General features: G+C 47.1%; 1 protein-coding gene across 2 annotated transcripts in view; it reads left to right on the top strand.

Annotated features, from left to right (window-relative positions):
- Positions 1-16,101, top strand: part of LOC113406877 (adenosine kinase) — a 579,784-nt gene that overhangs the window by 9,740 nt on the left and 553,943 nt on the right. The window contains exon 1 of one of the 2 annotated variants that reach the window (XM_026653710.1): positions 14,075-14,199. The exons of the other annotated variant lie outside the window; for it this stretch is intronic. Coding sequence (XP_026509495.1) covers positions 14,186-14,199 — 14 coding nt within the window. The 5' untranslated portion in view covers positions 14,075-14,185. Of the gene's footprint in view, positions 1-14,074; positions 14,200-16,101 lie in introns of those variants that run through there. 2 annotated transcript variants of the gene reach the window in all.

Raw genomic sequence — 16,101 nt, 5'->3', positions numbered from 1 at the left:
CTCAGGGACAGAGATGATAGGGGGAGTGTAGAACCATTCTACGGTTCTGGGGGGACTGCGTGGTCACCTGTGCTGCTGAGTTCGCCACGCTGACCAAGCAGGAAATGAAATTCAGACTTCCCGGGGCTTTTCCTGTGTACCTGGCTAGTGCATCGGAGTTCAAAGTGCTGTCCAGAGCAGTAACAATAGTTCCTGGAGGCCAATACCGTCGATTTGTGTCCGCACTACCCCAAATTCGACCTAGCAAGGTCGATTTTAGCGCTTCTCCCTTTGTTGAGGAGGAGTACAGAAGTCGATTTTAAGAGCCCTTTAGGTCAACGGAACGGGGTTGGTTGTGTGGATGCATTCATTTTTAAATCGACCTAATGCGGCTAAATTCGACCCAGCCCCGTAGTGTAAACCAGGCCTCAGTCATTATTTTTGCTATCCTTAATTTCCAAAAACAGAATTAACTACAGAATAAGCTTAGTAATGAAACAATGTGGATCATGGTTAATGCTGTCCCAAAACAAGATATAAAATCCATAATAGTTGTTCCATTGTTTACAATTAAAGGGTGCCTATAGACCTGACTGTTTCATGCTATATGTGGGGTGGTTAAACCTTAAACTGAACCAGAAGCTGAAGTTTTTTACATAAAACAGCAGCTTGCTGGACACACACAGTATCTTGTAAAAACAACGAGGAGTACTTGTGGCACCTTAGAGACTAACAAATTTATTTGGGCATAAGCTTTCGTGGGCTAAAACCCACTTCAGATGCATGGAGTGGAAAATACAGTAGGACTAACATGGCTACCATTCTGAAACCTGTCACAGTATTTTGTGATGAGGATATAGCATTTTTGCCTGAGATCTCCACTGGGTGCCAATTGACTTCTCAGCAATGTGTAAAAGGCATTGTTTATGACATAATAAAGCCTTAAATGATCTGGGACCTACTCGAGAGACTCTCTCCCTGTGACAGGTTTCAGTAGGATTGGAGTTTTAATAGGTCTGCTGACTGATGAATGTTTTGTAGGAAAAGGGGGGAAGAAAAGCACTGCTGCTTGTTTGGTTTTGTTTTATTTTTGGGGTGGTGGTTGTTTTTTGTTTTTGTTTTTTTACATTGTGCTTTTAATTGATTTCAGGATACCCAGAGTCTGGGATAGATGATGATTTAAGTTGTCTTTGGGGGATGGAGGTGGGGGGAGAAGAGAGAGAGAGAGAGTTTATAGAAAAAACTCCACAAACAAAAACTGTAATTAAGTAGTATTTAGGATCTAATCTGAATGGTTGCTGCAAAGGAATATCATGCCTCACTAAACTTTAGAATGCTTTGAACTTGTCAGTAACTAGCTGATACCCCAAAAATGGATGACATTATTTATTTAGACTCTCAAATGGTCTGATCTTTGACCAAGTTCCTCCATATCAGATTACTAAAAGAAACACAGTAGTCATAGGGTCAGAAGCAAAATATTGTCAGGGATCAAAAATTGGCTAGGAAACAGAAAACAAATAAATGGTCCATTGCCATCATGGCAGAAAGTAGTGGTGCAGTGCCACATGATTCTATTCTAGGACCAGTGTAGCTTAATATATTTATCAGTGATCGGGGAAAAAGGACCGAGCAGTGAGATGGTAAAATGTGCAGATGACACAAAATTATGTAGGTTATCCAAGTCTACAGAGGATTGTAAGGAACTTCAGAAAGACCTAACCAAGCTAGGTGAATGGGCAACATGATGGCATGGCAAATGAAACTCAATGTTGATAATGTAAAGTAGTGTGCATGGGAAGGAAAAATTTGAACTACTCATACACCTTACTGGGTTCTAAATGAGCTTTACCAACTCAGGAAAAGGACCTGGGCAACACTGTGGACAGCTCAAGGAAGACCTCTGCTCATTGTACAGCTGTGGTTTAAAAAAAAAAGGCAAACAAAACGGTAGGTTATGTAAGGGTAGGGATGGAGGATAATACAGAAGATACATCATTGCATAAATTGTTGCTGAGATTATAAAATAATTTAAAAATTCCTCTAAAAAATTATCTCTATATACGTGTATATGGAACAGGCAAATGAACAACTTCCTTGGGAGCATTTCCTAGCAAATGCCATTCTTTCCTGTGATAAAGTCATGTCAGCTACATTATCATTTTCCTGTGAATGCTCTGCATCTCTTATATTGATTGGATGGTCATGAAGTAGTTGGCAGTTTAAAGAAATTGATTTGTCTACATGTAGAATAGGTAAGCATTGAATTTTGGCAGTTGATGTATTAAACTAAAAATACAAAGCACAATATCCTCCTTTCTCTATTAGTATTAGGCAACTTATTCTCCTTAGCCCTGGTCTACACTATGAGTGTAGGTCAAATTTAGCAGTGTTAGATCAATTTAACCCTGGACCCATCCACACGACGAAGCCATTTTTGTTGACTTTAAAGGGCTCTTTAAATCAATTTCTGTACTCCTCCCCGACAAGGGGATTAGTGCTGAAATCGACATCGCCGGGTCGAATTTGGGGTAATGTGGACGTAATTTGACGGTATTGGCCTCCGGGAGCTATCCCAGAGTGCTCCATTGTGACCGCTCTGGACAGCACTCTCAACTCAGATGCACTAGCCAGGTAGACAGGAAAACCCCCCGGGAACTTTTGAATTTCATTTCCTGTTTGGCCAGCATGGTGAGCTGATCAGCACGGGTGACCATGCAGAGCTCATCAGCACGGGTGACCATGCAGTCCCAGAATCGCAAAAGAGCTCCAGCATGGACCGAACGGGAGGTACTGGATCTGATCGCTGTTTGGGGAGACGAATCCGTGCTATCAGAACTCCGTTCCAAAAGATGAAAAGCCAAAATATTTGAAAAAAATCTCTAAGGGCATGATGGACAGAGGCTACAACAGGGACCTGCAGCAGCCGCGTGAAAATTAAGGAGCTCAGGCAAGCCTACCAAAAAGCCAAAGAGGCAAACGGCCGCTCTGGGTCAGAGCCCCAGACATGCCGCTTCTACGATGAGCTGCATGCAATTCTAGGGGGGGCCCCCACCAGTACCCCACCCCTGTCCATGGACACCTGCAAGGGGGGAGTCTCACACAACAGGGATGAGTATTTTGGGAATGAGGAAGATTAGGAGATGGAGGAGGAGGAGGAGGAGGATAGTGCACAGCATGTAAGCAGAGAAACCATTCTCCCCGACAGCCAGGAACTGTTTATCACCCTGGAGCCAATACCCTCCCAACCACGGACCATGAAGCTGGAGAAGGCACCTCTGGTGAGTGTACCTTTGTAAATATAATGCATGATTTAAAAGCAAGCGTGTTTAATGATTAATTTGCTCTGAAGACTTGGGATGCATTTTTGGCCAGTACAGCCCCTCCTTTTAAATGGCCAACCCAACGGGTGCTTGGTATGGGAAAGGAGGGTGCTGCTGTTTGAAACCATTCCCACATATTATGAAGGTTGAAGAAGCCGAAAGACTGTGGCTTACCATGGCTGCCTGCAAGCCGAATTCTGTTGCCCGGCCCTGCGTGTGTGATCTCTCACACCAAACCGGCAGGCCGTCAATATAAGAGGCAAAATGCGACCTTGTACCGAAAGCACATGTGCTATGTAATGTTAACAGCTTGGTTCACCGTGAAAGAGTCTACCCATTGTTCTCTAAAATGTGTTTGTTTTTTTTAAATACTACTCTCCCCTTTTTTTCCTCCCGCAGCTGCAAATGTTTCAACGCTCCCCCTGTCATCTCCATCCCAGAGGCTAGCGCAGATAAGAAGGTGAAAAAAACGCACTTGTGATGAAATGTTCTCTGAGCTCATGCAGTCTTCCCGCACTGAAAGAGCTCAGCAGAATGCATGGAGGCAAACAATGTCAGAGTCCAGGAAAGCAGAAAATGAACGTGCGGACAAGAGGGACGAGCAAGATGAGAGGTGGTGGGAGCAAGAAGAGAGGTGACGGCAGCGCGATGAGAGGAGACAGGATGCAATGCTGAGGCTACTGGGTGATCAAACCGATATGCTCCTGTGTCTCGTGGAGCTGCAGGAAATGCAGCAGGAGCACAGACCGTCGCTGCAGCCCCTGTGTAACCGCCTGCCCTCCTCCCCAAGTTCCATAGCCTCCTCACCCAGATGCCCAAGAACGCGGGGGGGCTCCGGCCACCCAACCACTCCACCCCAGAGGACTGCCCAAGCAGCAGAAGGCTGGCATTCAATAAGTTTTGAAGTGCAGTGTGGCCTTGTCCTTTCCTCCTACCCTCATCCCCCACCTCCACCCGGTGCTTCCCTCTTCACCCCCCCTCCTGGGCTACCTTGGCAGTTATCCCCCTATTTGTGTGATGAATTAATAAAGAATGCATGATTTTTGAAACAATAATGACTTTATTGCCTCTGCAACAGGTGATCGAAGTGGGGAGGGCAGTTGGCTTACAGGGAAGTAGAGTGAACCAAGGGGGCGGGTTTTCATCAAGGAGAAACAAACAGAACTGTCACACTGGAGCCTGGCCAGTCATGAAACTGGTTTTCAAAGCTTCTCTGATGCGCAGCGTGCCCTGCTGCACTCTTCTAATCGCCCTGTGCGTAATCAGCGGCCAGGCGATTTGCCTCAACCTCCCACCCCGCCATAAAGCGTCTCCCCCTGATTTTCACAGATATTGTGGAGCACACAGCAAGTGGCAATAACAATTGGAATATTGGTTTAGCTGAGGTCTAACCGAGTCAGTAAACTGCGCCAGCGTGCTTTTAAACGTCCAAATGCACATTCTACCACCATTCTGCACTTGCTCAGCCTATAGTTGAACAGCTCCTTACTACTGTCCAGGCTGCCTGTATATGGCTTCATGAGCCATGGCATTAAGGTGTAGGCTGGGTCCCCAAGGATAACTATAGGCATTTCAACGTCCCCAACAGTTATTTTCTGGTCTGGGAAGTAAGTCCCTTCCTGCAGCTGTTCAGACAGACCAGAGTTCCTGAAGATGCGAGCGTCATGTACCTTTCCTGGCCATCCCACATTGATGTCGGTGAAACGTCCCTTGTGATCCACCAGTGCTTGCAGCACCATTGAAAACTACTCCTTGCGGTTTATGTACTGGCTGCCAAGGTGGTCCGGTCCCAAGATAGGGATATGCATTCCGTCTATCACCGCACCACAGTTAGGGAATCCCACTGCAGCAAAGCCATCCACTATGAGCTGCACATTTCCCTGAGTCACTACCCTTGATAGCAATAGCTCAGTGATTGCGTTGGCTACTTGGATCACAGCAGCCATCACAGTAGATTTACCCACTCCAAATTGATTACCGACTGACCGGTAGATGTCTGGCATTGCAAGCTTCCAGAGGGCTATCGCCACTCACTTCTCAACTGTGAGGGCTGCTCTCATCTTGGTATTCTTGCACTTCAGGGCAGAGGAAAGCAAGTCACAAAGTGCCCTTACGCATGCGAAAGTTTCGCAGCCACTGGGAATCATCCCAGACCCGCAACACTATGCGGTCCCACCAGTCTGTGCTTGTTTGCCTGACCCAGAATCGGCGTTCCACGGCATGAACCTGCCCCATTACCACCATGATGTCCAAATTGCCAGGGCCCATGCTTTGAGAGAAGTCTGTGTCCATGTCCTCATCACTATCGTGATCGCGCTGTCATCGCCGCCTTGCCTGCTTTTGCAGTTTCTGGTTCTGCACATAATGCGCTAGGTGGTTACAATGCTCACAACAGCAGCGGTGAGCTGAGCGGGCTCCATGCTTGCCGTGGTATGGCATCTGAAGGAGAGCAGGAAAGCAGCGTTGCAGCGGAATCGGTGGATGACGACAGATGCCATGAGAATAGATATTTATACCGAACGACGAGAGGACCTGCGAGGTGGATTCATGGCACCAGGAGAGCAGAGTTGCAGCGGAAGCGGTGGAGGATGACGGTTAGCACCGCGCACGTTTCTCGAGGACCCGGGAGCCCATGACAGACAACATGGAGAAATTCGCTTTCGAGGCAATATCAGCAGAGCAGAGTTGCAGCGGAAGCGGTGTATGATGATGGTTTGCAGTCCTACTGCACCATCTACTGCCAGCAGCACCCAGGACACAACAGCGGCGGTGTCGGTGAGCTGAGCTGAGCTGGCTGTACGCTTGCTGTGGTGTGGCATCTGAATGAGAGCAGGAAAGCAGAGTTGCAGTGGAAGCGGTGTATGATGATGACAATGGTTTGTAGTCCTATTGCACTGTCTGCTGCCAGCAGCATCCAGGAAGCACCCAGGACACAACAGCGGCGGTGTTGGTGAGCTGAGCTGAGCGGACTGCACGCTTGCCATGATATGGCGTCTGCACGGAAAAAAGGCGCGAAATGATTGTCTGCCGTTGCTTTCATGGAGGGAGGGGCGACTGACGACATGTACCCAAAACCACCCGCGACAATGTTTTTTGCCCCATCAGGCACTGGGAGCTTAACCCACAATTCCAATGGGCGGCGGAGACTGTGGGAACTGTGGGATAGCTACCCACCGTGCACCGCTCTGTAAGTCAACGCTAGCCACGGTAGTGAGGACACACTCCACCGACTTAATGCGCTTAGTGTGGACATATGCAGTCGACTATACAGTCGATTTCTAAAAATTGACTTCTATAAAATCGACCTAATTTTGTAGTGTAGACATATCCTTAGACTAAGTTATCAAGCACACAATTGTTAATGGTTTTTAGGAAGAGATGTTGCTCATAATTAAAGTTGAATTTGGGCCCTAGTCTATTTGATATGTATAAAAAAATGCGAAGTTTTTATTAATGTTATTTTACAGTTAGCTTCTGTGCTAAGTTACTAGTATTTCATGCATTTTAAAATTATTCCCTTTCCAGACTTCTTTCAAGTAAAGGAAGATTGCACAATTTTAGGGGAGAGGTTTTATTGTGTCTTCTTTCAGCTACCAATCCAAATAAACTAGACTGTAAACTAGATTGGTATCTTAAATAAACTCCAATAAATTTCCCATCTAGAAGTGAGCAATTCATTTTGTTTCACTTCTCTTGCTTTTTTTCATTTCACCCTACCCTCTTTTATTTCTGTCCTTTGCTTTCACCCCCTCAGATCTGTGCATCTTTTTCCTTCCCAGATCCCCTTGTAGGGCCCAATTATGCAAACAGGTAAGCAGGTGCATAACTTTGCTCATATGAGTATTCTCATTGGCCTCGTGGGAACTGACTTCAGTGTGGCTCTATGCAGAGGTGTGACTGTATTAGCTTGCAGTATTGGGTCCTGAAAGACCGATAAAACCAATAAGTATATTGTTGACAGATGTAAAATATTACTCCCTAAATTTCCAAAACTCTCTTTTTAGAAAGATGAGCAGAGCACAAAGGTGCTATGGTTTCATTCTATGAGGGAATATGAGCAACAAACTTTCCTCTGACTGCTGTTTGGACATAAATATATATCCTTCGAAGCAGTTAGTTGACTGGCCAACTGAAAAATGCCAGCATTATAATGATGAAGGTTCTGTTTCACCTTATGCAGTTACTTAATTCTATAATTAGTAGTTAGGGCCCCACATGTCATTGCTCAAAACTTGAAGTAATCATGCCCGAGTTGCCAGAAGAAAAAATATCCAGTGCAAGTTTTATTCTTGTCCATTATCAGATTGGAACAGAGACCTGTTTATTTAAATAATATATTCATTTCATGCTGTGTGTGAAAGGGTGTACAAGCACTTTGGGGGTCACTGAAAAGAACTCTCTTGGGCTATAACCATCCACATTTCCCTTCATTGTCTACATCAGGGGTCGGCAACCTTTCAGAAGTGGTGTGCCGAGTCTTCATTTATTCACTCTAATTTAAAGTTTCACGTGCCGGTAATACATTTTAACGTTTTTAGAAGGTCTCTCTCTATAAGTCTATAAACTATTGTTGTATGTAAAGTAAACAAGTTTTTAAAAATATTTAAGATGCTTCATATAAGATCTGCATTTTAAGTTAATTTTAAAAGTTTAGTGCAGTGGTTCTTAACCTGGGGTGCACGCACCCCCTGGGGCAGGGCCGGTGCAAGGATATTTTGTGTCCTAGGCGCAACTTCCACCTTGCGCCCCCCCCCCCCCCCCCCCCCCATCGGTTCATTGAGAGGCAAATCCCAACGAGCCTTTATAGACTCCAGGGGCAAGCCGTGCCCAGGGGCTGCTCCCCAGACCAGGTTCCCCCCTCCCTGCCCCCTGAACTCCCCTGGAGGGTGCACAGCCCCCCTATGAGCCCTCCCCATCCCACCCCGGTGTCCCCCGCCCCAAGTCCACTCACTGGCTTTGCCAGGCTTGGGCTGCTGCAGCAGCTCGGCAGGAAGGAGCCGCCTTCCGGAGGCACCGGAGAGCCAGAGCATCCCGCTTGTGGTAGCAGTGAGCCCCAGCCATGGAGTAGCCGGCACGGTGCAGGGGGGCAGCAGCCCTGCAAAGGCGGCGGCACCGCTAGCGGGGAGCAGCCGCCCTCGAGCCCTTCCTGCCCAGGCTGGTCCTGGCGCCCCCCCGGGGGCTCCTGCAGACTGCAGTGGATGTATGTGGGTGCCAGCCCCCATGCACCCCCACAGCTCCCCCCTCGCCTAGGGTTACCATATTTCAACAATCAAAAAAGAGGGGAGAGCCCTGCCCTAGCCCCGCCCCATCCATTCCCTCCCACTTCCCACCCCAACTGCCCGTCAGAACCCCCAACCCCCTCCCGCTCATAGTCCCCTGACTGCCCCCTCCTGGGACCCCTGCCCCAACTGCCCCCCAGAACCTCACCCCCTACCTAAGGTTTTCTGTTCCTTGTCCCCTGACTGCCCTGACCCTTATCCACACCCCTGCCCCCAGACAGACCCCTGGGACTCTCACGCCCCCTCCAACCACTCCCCGCCCCCTGACAGGACCCCCAGAACTCCCGACCCATCCAACCCTCCCCCTGCTCCCTGATAGCCCCCCGGGACTCCCCTTACCATGCCCATGCCAGTCAGACGCTGGCTCCACGTGGTGGCAAAACAGGCTGCCGGGCTGCCATGTGCACAGCCCCTCCCCCGCAGAGTGCTGAGGCAGCGGGGGGTGGGGGGGTAGCTCCAGGAGGGGCAGCGGCGGTGGCTCACACTCCCGGGAGCCGCAGAATCCAAGCGCGGTGAGGGGGGAGCTGGGGGGTGCACCTGCCTGGGCTGTGGCCCGGTGCCCCCCGGAGGGCTCCTGCAGCAGATGCATGCAGGCGGCGGTCCCCGTGCACCCCCTGGCTCCGCCCTCGCCACGCTCGGGCTCTGCGGCTCCCGGGAGTGTGAGCCGCCTCCCCTCCTGCAGCAGGCTCAGCGCCCCGCGCCCAGGCGGCTCACACTCCCGGGAGCCGCAGAGCCCGAGCGCGGTGAGAGGGGAGCCAGGGGGCGCGCCTGCCGCCAGTCTGGGGTCCCGGCCGCCAGCCCCGCTCAGCCTCCTGCCGGCCTGGGGTTCCTTTCACTCAGCCGGCAGCGGGCTGAGCGGAGTCAGCGGCCGGGGCCCCGGCTGGTAGCCGCGTGCCAGGCAAAATTGGCTCGGCACGCGTGCCGTAGGTTGCTGACCCCTGGTGTATATTGTCTCTCTGGGTCCACTGTTCCCAGCAAATATGCAGTTGTGATAATGAATTCTGAAATTCAATTGGATTCTTCCCAGGTCTTTTGTGAGTTCCTTTCTATCTAACTGGTCTGGGACAGAAGGAAGGCAGCTGGGTAGCATTACTCATCTAGTCAGGTCAGCTGATCTTACCTACAAATAAACTTGTAAGGTAACTGGAAAGGAAGGGGGGGATTTCCCCCCCACTTTAGTGTGGAAGTTGTTGGAGAGTCAATGTGGAGAAGTAGCGAGTGTAAAAGAAGCTGTTGGATCTAGGGCTTAATTTTGGTTTACTCTGATTTTTTTATTATTTACTTATAGAGTATGCATAACTGTATTACGGAGAGCTATAGCTTGTGATTCAGGGTTGTGATATTGAATTTGAGTTATTGGGGGATGAGGAGGAAATAAACCATGTTTGTGGGGGTTTGTCCACTTATACAGAGATGGTTCACAGGTACAGTAACTCCTCACTTAACGTTGTAGTTATGTTCCTGAAAAATGCGACTTTAAGCGAAACAATGTTAAGCGAGATAGATATATACACACACACACACAGAGTATAAGTTTTAAACAAACAATTTAATACTGGTACACAGTGATGATGATTGTGAAGCTGGGTTGAGGTGGAGGAGTCAGAGGGTGGGATATTTCCTAGGGAATGCCTTACTGCTAAATTATGAACTAGCAATTGGCTGAGCCCTCAAGGGTTAACTCTCACACTCTACAAGGCAGCAGGAATGGAGGGAGAGGAGACCGCATCACAGACGGAGACAGAGACACACACCGTGTGTATGAGAGAGAGATGCGCATTTCCCCTTTAAGTATGCTGCCTTGTTAATTAGATCAGCTTGCTGAGACCACAGCTGCTGCCAGCAAGCTCCCTCCATCCTGAGCCCTGTCGTGTGTCCCCCCTGCTCTATGAAAGATGGGGTAAGCGGGGTGCAGGAGTAGGGGGGAGGGGAACACCCTGACATTAGCCCCCCTCTTCCTCCACCCCGCACAGCAAGCAGGAGTCTCGGGGAACAGCTCCAAGGCAGAGGGCAGGAGCAGCACATTGCAGTGGTGGGGAGGGACAGCTGCAATTGCTAGCCTGCTGGGCAGCTGCTGCACAGGGAACTTAGGGGAGCGGGGAGCTGATGGGGGGCTGCCAGTCCACCCTGGTTCCAAGCCCCCACAAACTAGCTGCAACGGGCAGCTCTTCTTGCAAGCAGTGGACAAAGCAGGTGGCTGCCAAACGGGAGCATTGCACAATTTTAAACAAGCATGTTCCCTAAGTGATCAGCAACATAACAACGTTAACCGGGACGACTTTAACTGAGGAGTTACTGTATCTTCAACTGTCCTTTGAGCCTTCCCCACCCACCAGGGTCCTGCTCTGCACACGCGTAAGGGTCTGCTGTTTGGATCCAATTCTAGGATTGGGGAATGTATTGCTAACAAAAAGGTGGTTAACTGACATTTCTAGCAGAAGTGTAGGAAAACAGTATCCTGTTGAAATAGATTAATATTAACCTCACTAGAGGTATATGAATTTTACAAGGCGTCCCCCTCAAAACTCACCTGCATATTTTTATTTTTTATGAAAATCATAAATTAGATACTTTGATACAGAGTAATTCATATCTTTACAGATGTTGATATAAGGACATGCAGGTTGGGTATGCTTCAAAAATAATTTTTCCTCCTACAGTTGCATGCAGCCAAGTAGCAGGCTGATTATATGAAGAAAATTCTTTCTGAAGGTCCCTGTTCTGCGAAAGTGGTGCACTTGCTTAACTTTGTGAATAGCCCCATTGAGTACACACTGCGTGTGTAAAGTTGTGTGTGTGCGTGTGTGTCTTTATAGGGTCAGGACTTTGGAGACTGATACTTACTTGACCCTCATCACCACAGTATCCTTTATAAGTGTTGTGGGTTATTTTTCTGTAAGATCAAAGTTTGCATTTTTATTTTTTTAATTTTTTTTAATCCTAGATAAAGAGACAAACTATGAAAGTTGAGAATAGAGCTAGGTGGGGAAAAAAAAAACTGTAAAATTTTTTTCAGCAAAAAATACAGATTTGGCAAGCCTTTCACATTTTTGAAATATCTTTGTTGCAATACTGATTTCCTTTGTTTTTATTTTGAAAAGGCTCAATCAAATCAAAGCTTTTTCATTTTTCGTCAAACAATGTTTCCTTTAACCCAAAGCTTTTTTTTTAAGTGCCAGCGAACCAAAACCAAACAAACAAAACTGTTGTTCACACAATTCTAGTTGAGAGAGATGACTATTCAATTTATTCTTGAAAGAAAGGAAGAGAGGTAGGCGACCTTCTCTCCATTCCTTTCCCCTTTATTGAGTATACCTAAGAAATATGTAAAGGGTGCACTTTTTTTCCCCTATTCTTTCCTTGTTCTTTTTCTCTATTCCTCTCTCCACTGGCAATCACTCACCTTGATAAAATCTCACTCACTTCACTGTGGTATCTGAACTGCTATCAGATAATTAAAGAAATAAAGCACACTTCGGTTTCAATCACTCTCCTATTATTCCTGAATAACAATCCACATAAAGTGTTTCTTGGTGTGTAATAGATTGAATAACCCAGATAAGAGAGAGGTACTGAACTAACTTTCAAAAGTTGTACCCAAGATGTATATAAGCAACTCATCTCTTCATAAAGAGCCAGCAAAACTAAAAAAGGTGAATTAGAGATATTCATTTTGCCTTTTGTAAGAACGAAAACACAGAATTGTTGCAATTCCAAACAGAAAAAAATTCCAGTTGAAGTAATCCACAGTTTATATGATAGAGAAGGTAACTATGAATAGGTAATAGGTGGTTTCATACACATTTATAAAGTTAGTCTGTCAGCTATTTTAGATGGGACAGGAGACTTTAACAGGGTCCTATACCTGGAGGTGGTGGTCCTAGAACTACTAAAGTGTAGGATGACCAGATGTCCTGTTTTTAAAGGTACAGTCCCGTTTTTTTGGGACTTTTTCTTATATAGGCACCTGTTACCCCCACCCCCTTTCCTGTTTTTTCAGTTGCTATCTGGTAACCCTACTAAGGTGGCTATAAGCCACCTCAGAATTCTGTTTACACAAGGGAAATCCCCCCATTGGCTTTCTTTCTGGCTGCCTTGCATAGTCAGAGGCACAAAGTGGGATTAAGGATTTGGCCCTTTGACTTCCAACGGGAAGAGCAGAATGATAAAAATAGTGTAGACTACTGTCTGCAATTTGACGAAAACTCAACTGCTTGTACAGATTTCCTTTTATTAGTACAACATGTGGTCCATAAAATTTTTGTCAGAAAAGCAGTGCTGGTAGAATTGCAAAGGAAAGTTAGAACACAACATCTTGTAGTTCTCTACTACAGAATTATTGGCAGATAAATGTTATAACATTTATTATTGGAATAAGAAATATGAACTCCTCGCCGTCCACCCTCCCGTCTGTCGCTCGCCTCCCTATTCACCTGCTCACCCCACTTGCCCTCCTGCCTCACCTTCCTGCCCTCCTCCTCACAATTTTATCGAAGTGCAGGGTCCCCCAAAGCATGGGGCCCAGCGCGGTCGCCCCGATTCACCATACCCAAAGGACAGCTCTGGGGTGGGGAGAAGGAAATCAGTCTTGCCAACTCCTACAGTATTTGGTGTAGTTTCTTAGAGCCCCTGATCCTGAAATTGCCTGAATGTTTCACTTCTTGATTACCTGCTTGTTGTTGAAAGAAATGAATGTCTCTTGTGGTAACCGTTGCAGAGAAAAGCTGGACACTGTGACCTAAGTGCATCTTAAAGGCTCAAAACCAGCAACTAAGTTAAAATAACCCAATCTGTATTGGGGAAAAGAAAAAAAAGCCATTCGATTATTTTAAGGCCACTCTGATGAGTTGAGGGATGGACCCGCCTCATAATTATGGACCACTCAGGCTTGGCAATACTGTGGGGCATAAATAGCTTTTGGAAATAAGGGCAGGACCTCAACGATTCGCACAGGTACTGCTACTGCCATAACTTCCCCCACCACAGCAGTTTGTTTGTGCGTGCAGTTAGGCAGCCTCCTGAGGGAAGATGATCAGGCACTGACAGTGTAGTGAGGCACAGTAAGTGTGAGGATCACATAGAGGAGGGTCTCCTCCCCCCCATACACTTCGTGGCCATCTTTAAGATGGGCAGAAAGATCGCTGTAAGACAGCCCATTTAACACGGTGCATTGGGTGTGGGTTTTAAAGGTGGGTGACAGTTTACGTGAGGGTGTGTCTGCCCACAGTAAAGATGGCGGATAGAAGGCGCGAGCATGGCATTCCAGGTCCGGTAACTGCCTGGTCTCGTGCGCCTCAGAGGGCCAGGGCGCGAGCCCTCAACTTGCTCACGGCCGGTGGACGAGTCTCGCCCCCCCTCGCCTCAGTCTCTTCTTCTCGCAGGGGTGACGCCCCGGCTCGTTGTCAGCCAATCGCTGCGAGTGTGTGTGTGTGTGGGCGGGGCTGCCGGCAGGGTGAGCGGCCAAGCTGCAGCGGGCTGCTCAGTGGAGATAGAGGGAGCTGAGGAGAGGAGATAAGTGGCGGCCGCGCTGCTGCTGCGGGGGTGCTGTGTGTGGCCGCTGCTGCGAGTGGGGACTCCTCCTTCCAGGAGGGTGCGGAGGGAACCATGCCAGTTCTCAGGTAGTGCATAAGCGTTGATGTTGCTGTGGCTCGCCCCCCTAGCGCGGCCCCTAGGGCAACGGGCTGCTGTCTGAGGCGTGCATTGACTTACTGCCTCTGCCTAGACTTAGGATGGCTCCGTTTCATTGCCTTCCCCATGGTCGTGGGCTTGGGATGGCTCAGTTCCCCATTCCCTTCCCTCGGGTTCTGGGTGGGAACGGCTCTATTTTACCATCCTTTCCCCCCGTCTCTCCATAACCAGTTCATTTGCTGTTTGACATCCCTCCCACTGGGAACTCTCCCCCCCCCCCCTTTAACTATGTAAGTGCTGTCTTTAAATCAGATGACAATTATCTGTATGTAGCAAAAAATATACCAGTATTATGGACGCTTATTATTTATGTGGCACCATGAGTGTGCTGGATGGTTTACAGACAAGTACCCTGCCTGAGGTACTCCCTTGTCTATTACACTCCCACCTATGATTTAACAGGGTTTGGTTGAAACAAAATTAAAAGCCTATCCAATATGAAAGCGAACTACATGCCTCTTTACATCCTGGTGCTCTCCTTCTCTTGGACACTAGCTGGCAAAGTAAAGTGGTTTTTAGTCTGAAATTGCTCTAAATCTTCGCAGCATTTAATAATGTGTTGCACTAACATGGGAGGCATGGGGGCATCCGGGTTGAAATGGAAGTCTCAAATTAGGATGTGTGGAGGGATCTATCTGTCATTGGCCTGCTATGATAAGCATTTCCAGGAAAATCATTTGGGAGTATGTTGACTTTAAAGTTATGGACTATCGAACTGCTGTAATGCGGGGCAAATGTGGGGCGATATGAAATTGATGAAGGACAAGAAGTAGATGCATATATTTGTGACAGTTCTAAAATCAGACTTGGTGTATAATGTTGGCAGGACTCCGCTTTAAAGTTTGATTTGGAGCTAAGCCTTTTTTTCCTCCATGCTACACATTTAATTGTGGGGAAAGAGCAACTACAGTAATATGGCAGTAACTTGCATAATCTTGCAGTAATAGATGAACGTTATGATCCAGTCTTAATATTTGCTACATTTTTAAGCTCAGTTTAGATCAATCCCAAATGCCAAGGAGGATAAAATTAATTACCACCCTCAACACTCAGGGTGGTCCTGAAGCATTATTATGCCAGGGTCACAGACGGGTAATAACTACAGTGACTAGATTTAAAATCTATAGCTTAACATGCAGTAGTGTGAATTCTTTTTTTGTAAAATTAGTTTTTTCTTAAAGACCCTCCTCTTTTAAATGGACTTGTACTGTGAAGTGAACTGGTGACCTTTATTTTATTTATATATATATATATATATACTGATCAGTCCCATAGTTCCTGAAGAGCTGTCTAAAGTTACAGCCTCTGAGTTTAATTATCATTCAAAGGTGGCTCTCCCATCCTCCCACCCCCATGTGCAGTATATCAGATGTCACCCTGTCTCCAGTTTAGGAGTATAGACCAGGGACTCTTTCACAACATGATGCTATTCAGCTGCCAGGTTACGTTGAGCTAATGGTAGAACAGTGTTCATCAGTATGACAGACCTAGTTCCTACTGACCTTGGCTTTAAGGTGCTTGGAATCTAAAATAAATTACATCTTTCAGAGGATTGTGAAATGTGTATTGAAGATACTGCATTAACCCTGTATGTAAACATGCAATGTCTTAGCCAAATGTTAACTTCATTTCTTTAAAGCCCCATTCAGCAAAGCATATGAATAGCCCTTTGATTTCAGTGGGGCTACTTGCATGCTTAAAGTTAGGCATGTGCTTAAGTGCTTTACTTAATAGAGATGTAATTGAAATAGCCTTTCAACTTTATAGAACTATGGAGTACTAGCACCATAGGTGCTGGAACTAAGGGACTGGGGATGCTGCTGCACTCCCTG

The sequence above is a fragment of the Terrapene carolina genome, unplaced genomic scaffold, assembly GCF_002925995.2.
Source record: "Terrapene carolina triunguis isolate 2854851 unplaced genomic scaffold, T_m_triunguis-2.0 Scaffold147, whole genome shotgun sequence".
NCBI lineage: Eukaryota > Metazoa > Chordata > Testudines > Emydidae > Terrapene > Terrapene triunguis.
This window is presented reverse-complemented; position numbering and strand designations above follow the sequence as displayed.